The sequence below is a fragment of the Penaeus chinensis genome, chromosome 41 (genome assembly GCF_019202785.1).
Source record: "Penaeus chinensis breed Huanghai No. 1 chromosome 41, ASM1920278v2, whole genome shotgun sequence".
NCBI classification, from domain to species: Eukaryota; Metazoa; Arthropoda; class Malacostraca; order Decapoda; family Penaeidae; genus Penaeus; species Penaeus chinensis.
Genome location: NC_061859.1, coordinates 1,365,476 through 1,370,475, shown reverse-complemented (window position 1 = coordinate 1,370,475; position 5,000 = coordinate 1,365,476). Strand labels below are relative to the sequence as shown.

The following is a 5,000-nucleotide window of genomic DNA, read 5'->3' as shown; positions in this document are numbered from 1 at the left end:
AAAACCTCCTTTTTTTTTTTCCCCCTTTCTTTTTTTTTTTTATTTTTTTTTTTTTTTTTTTCATTTCCCTCCTTCCTCTTCTTTTCCTTTTTTGCCTTATTTTTTTTTTTTTTTTTTTTTTTCTAATTCTTTTTTTTTTTTTTTTTGCCTCCCTCCCTTTTTTCTTTTTTTTCTTCTCCCCTTTTTTCTTTTTTTTCCAAAATTTCTTCCCCTTTCCCCTTTTTTTTCTACCTATTTTCCTTTTTTTTTTTTTTTTTTTTTTTCCCTTCCTTCCTCCCCCCTTTTAACCTCCCCCCCCTGCCTCTTTTTCTTTTTCCTCCTCTTATTCCTTTTTTTGTCCCTTTTTTTTTTTTCCCCTCTTTTTTTCCTCCCCTTTTTTTTAAACCTTTTTCTCACTTCCCCTTAACTGTTTTAAAAAATAAAAAAAAATTTTCCCCTTTTCCCCCACCCCCTCCCAACCCCCTTTTTCTCCTTCCCCCCCCCCTTTTTTTTCCCTTTTCCCCCCCTTTTAAAAATAAACGAAAATTTAAACCCCCCCCTTCCCCCTTTTTTTTTTCCCCCTTTCCCTTTTTTTAAAAATTTAACTCTTTTCCCCCTTCCCCCCTTACCCCCCCTTTTCACCTTTTCTTTTCCCCCTTTTCCCCCTTTTTTCCTTTTCTTTTTTCCTTTTTCTTTCCCCCTTTTACTTTCCCCTTTCTTCCCCTCCCCCTTTACCCTTACCTTTCCCCACCCCCTTTTCCCCTCCTCCCCCTTTTCTTTTTCCCCCCTTCCCCCCTTTTAAACCTCCTTCCTCCTCCTTTCCTTTCCTCTTCCTCCCCCCTCCTTCCTCCTTTCCCCCTTTCCCCTTTTCCTCCCCCGGGGCGGGGAAAAAAAAAAAACCTCCGCCGGTTTAAAAAAGGGCCCTAAGCTTTGGCCTACAGAAAAACACCGGGGGGTCGCTGGCCAAACAACTCGCTACTGCGTTTTGCGTGTTTTTCCAGTCGGGAAAACCGGAAAAAATGTTTTACTTTCGCGGGCTAATCCAAACCCCACATCTAATTAAAACATTATAAATAAAAGCTTGTTTACACCCCTTTCCCCTCCGCCTTGTTTTGTCGCTTCCGAAATTTTGAATGACGCCTGCTTCAGAAAGGGAAAAGAAAAAAAGAGAAAATAAAAGGTAACATTTTTTGCTCATAAATTCCTAAACCATTCCCCTTCAAAAATATATCATTCCCCCCTATAAAAATGAAACCCAAAAGATTAAATTTTCTTTTAAAAAAGGAAAAAGAAAAAAAAAGCAATACCTACCATTGCCAGTCACAAAAAAAAAAAAAAAAATTATCCACATAACAGGAGGGGCCCCCCATAAAAGTTTCCCAAACGAAGCAAACGAAGAAATGAAGTCAATGAACGCATTAGAACCGGTCATTAGCTCGCCTGGCGGTGACACTGGCGAACACACGACACCCAGACGATCTACAGGGGACGGGTCAGGCTGGGCGCCGTCGCATAGTAGTGGCTGTGACGATCGCGCGATAAGGGAGACGGGTCGTCGGTCGCCGCGGCCGGGGGTAGTTGGAGGGGAGGGGAGGGTTCTCCCCTTCTCTATCTATCTATCTATCTATCTATCTCTGTCTATCTCTGTCTATCTCTGTCTCTCTCTGTCTGTCTCTCTCTCTATCTATCTATCTATCTATCTATCTATCTACCTATCTATTTATCTATCTATTTATCTATCTATCTATGTATCTATCTATCTATCTATTTCTGTCTATCTCTGTCTCTCTCTGTCTCTCTCTCTCTATCTATCTATCTATATATATATCTCCCCCCCCCCTCTCTCTCTCTCTCTCTCTCTCTCTCTCTCTCTCTCTCTCTCTCTCTCTCTCTCTCTCTCTCTCTCTCTCTCTCTCTCTCTTTCTCTTTCTCTTTCTCTCTCTCCCTCTCCCTCTCCCTCTCCCTCTCCCTCTCCCTCTCCCTCTCCCTCTCCCTCTCCCTCTCTCTCTCTCTCGCCACATACCCATGCTTTACCAGCAAGATGCCACCAGCCTTTACGCCCTCACCCCGCCCACAACCGCCCATCCTTATGGCCTGCCCAGCATCTAAATATCATCTTGAGGTTTCCTCTCCCTTCCCTTAAATATTGGGGAAAAACGCGACGTAAACACAACAAAATACTATCTCCGCCGCCGTCCTTTCTCATAAATCAAGATCACTTATCGATGTCCGAGCTTATCAAAACAAAATAAAGCACAAGTTACTAATACTCTCGTAATGTATTCCGATCCCCCTCCCTCTCTCTCTTCGTCCTTCCCTCCCTCCCATACCCCCTACCCCCTCCCATCCCTCCCATACCCTCCCCCCTCCTTCCCTCCCTCCCATACCCCTCCCTCCTTCCCTCCCTCCCATACCCCCTTCCTTCCCTCCCTCCCTCCCATTCCCCTCCCCCTCCTAACCCACGTCGCTGTTGTGCCGCGTCCGTCGCGACTATAAACATGTCCTGGTGCTTGGTGATGTTATCTCGGAGTGGACACGAGGCACAAAGTATGGTGTGCGTGCTTGGGAGAGAGGAAGAGAGAGAGAGAGGGAAATAGGAGAGAAGGAGGAAGAGAGAGAGGAGAGAGGGAGGGAGAGAATGGACACATACAATGGGAAAGAGAGAGAAAGAGAGAGAGAGAGAGAGAGAGAGAGAGAGAGAGAGAGAGAGAGAGAGAGAGAGAGAGAGAGAGAGAGAGAGAGAGAGAGAGAGAGAGAGAAAACCGAACCTGCGACTTCCTCAAATCTCCCTCGCTCGTAGATGAAGGCAACTCCTAGGAGTCCTCTCAACCCAAACAAGACCAGAAGGCCCTCACTCTCACAACAGCAGACTTCCAACCCTTTGAGTACTCACCTCCAGAAATGTGCCTCGAAGCCCGGACACGCCTCCCGGCACTTGTTGCAACGGCGGTGCGCTACGTCCTCCATGGCACTTGCTTGGTCCAGCTGCCGGGGGAGAGGGACAGGGTTAGTTCATGTGGCTTATCATCGTTGTTTTTGTTTCTGTTTTTGTTTTTGTTTTCGTTTTTTGTCTTTGTTTTTTTTTCGTTTTTTGTCTGTTTTTTTTTCGTTTATTTTCTTCTTTGAGGCAACTAAGGGCATTGCGCGAGGAAGGGCGACTTTTTTCAAGTGACAATTGTTTTGTTTTTTCCATTTTTGATTTTCAACTACTCGTTTTCCTTCTCTTTTATTTTTCTCTGAAGCATCTTTTTTGACGAGTATTTTTTATCTTTTAGCTTTTTTGTGTGTGGCAAATGCGTGAACGACTTTCAATTTGCATATTTTCCTTAACCCTTTGATTTCTCGCCTCCATAAATGCGCAAATAAGTGAATTATGTCCCAATGGCATCTAGCTTTTCCTTGTTTCTGGAACGTGGCTTCAATGAGAATACTAGAGAAATTAAATTGTAATCTAGACCTGGAAAAATTTAATCGATTCGTTTATTTCTTGAATGCTGAACGTGAAAAAACGACGTGAAATATTTACAAAGTGCATTAAGCCATGCACAGTCATAGAGGTGCAGCTGCCTAGCAACACACCACGTCATTACACGTGTGTTGCAAATAAATAAAATAATCTGTCAATTTGTTGCTCGAAAAAACACTTACTTATTTACAATGTCATATTACTTAAAACAAAAACAACAATCGTATGTAAATGTCTCCCAACATGCACTTATATAACACATATATGTGTGTATATGTGTGTGTATATATATATATATATATATATATATATATATGTATGTATGTATATATACACCAATAAAGATAGTAAGTAGAAAAAAAATATTCCGAAAAAAACATCAATAAAGATAGCAAATCGAAAAAAAATTGTTACGAAAGGAAAACATAAATACAGTAAAAATATATAAATCAATAGTTGCTTTGGCATTTGTCTCCCTCTCTCGACTCTCGACTGAGCAATAGTTATCACACTCGATCAACACGCTAATCCCACACAAGGAGTTACAGCTGTCGGTTCTTCCTCTCCCTTCTCGCACTCCATTCGTCCTCTTCGTCTACCCTTCACCCTATTTTTCATCAGCGTTCCCCTCTTTCCATCCCTTTCCTTACCTTCCGATCTCTCCCCCCCCCCCCCCTTTCCTTTCATCTTTTCCACTTCACCTTTATTGTTTATCGACTTCCTTCACCTCGCTACCCTTCGCTCAAGTATTTACATTTTCTCAGTCAATCGCCTGTTTATTGACACAAGCCTGAGCAACTATGGGTACGGTTTATAGGCCTCGGAACTTTTTTTTTTTTTCATTTTCCTCTTTCTTTTTTTGCTTTTCTTTCCCTTTTTTGTTGTTGGTTAACCACACCGCTTTACCGCGAGCGTAATGGCTGTTTAGCTGCGGTTTGACTACGATTAAAACTACGAGTGTCGTTCGTTCTGTACTAATGGCCTCGATGGTTAATTAAGCCTCGTCGCTTTCCGTATCACTGTTACAAAGGAATTACTCTTATACGTATATATGAATATATTTTAAAACATAATAAATAAATAAAGAATTATGATGATACTTATTATTATAATAATAAATAATAAATAAAAGAGTATAATAGTAAATGATCCCTATCATAGATAAATAAAAAATAAATAAAGAATGAATAAATAATATACATATAAACAATGAATGGATAAATAAATGGATAAATATATACACAGATGGATGAATAAATAGATGAGTAAAGTAAAATAATGAAAGAAATATCACATAATAAAGATATTTCCTTTTTGCAGTTTAAACCTTTACAACTTTAATGACTAAAAGGTAAAAAAACGCAATAAAAATGGCAAGAGATAATGATAATAAAATATTAATTAAAAGACCACTGATTGAAATTTGAATTTGCTAAATTTCGAGTCTATATGCAATTTCCTCTTGCGATATCTTAATTAAAATAATTAAAATACAAAAAGTTTATATACAAAATATCTTATAATGTACGAATTATTATTGTGATATTACAAAGGA

General features: G+C 40.2%; 1 protein-coding gene across 1 annotated transcript in view; it reads right to left on the bottom strand.

Moving 5' to 3' along the window:
• LOC125047511 overlaps positions 1-5,000 on the bottom strand; it is a 106,669-nt gene that overhangs the window by 48,414 nt on the left and 53,255 nt on the right. Inside the window, exon 3 of the mRNA XM_047645753.1 lies at positions 2,873-2,964. Within this exon, the coding sequence (XP_047501709.1) occupies positions 2,873-2,964 (92 nt within the window). The remainder of the gene's footprint in view (positions 1-2,872; positions 2,965-5,000) is intronic.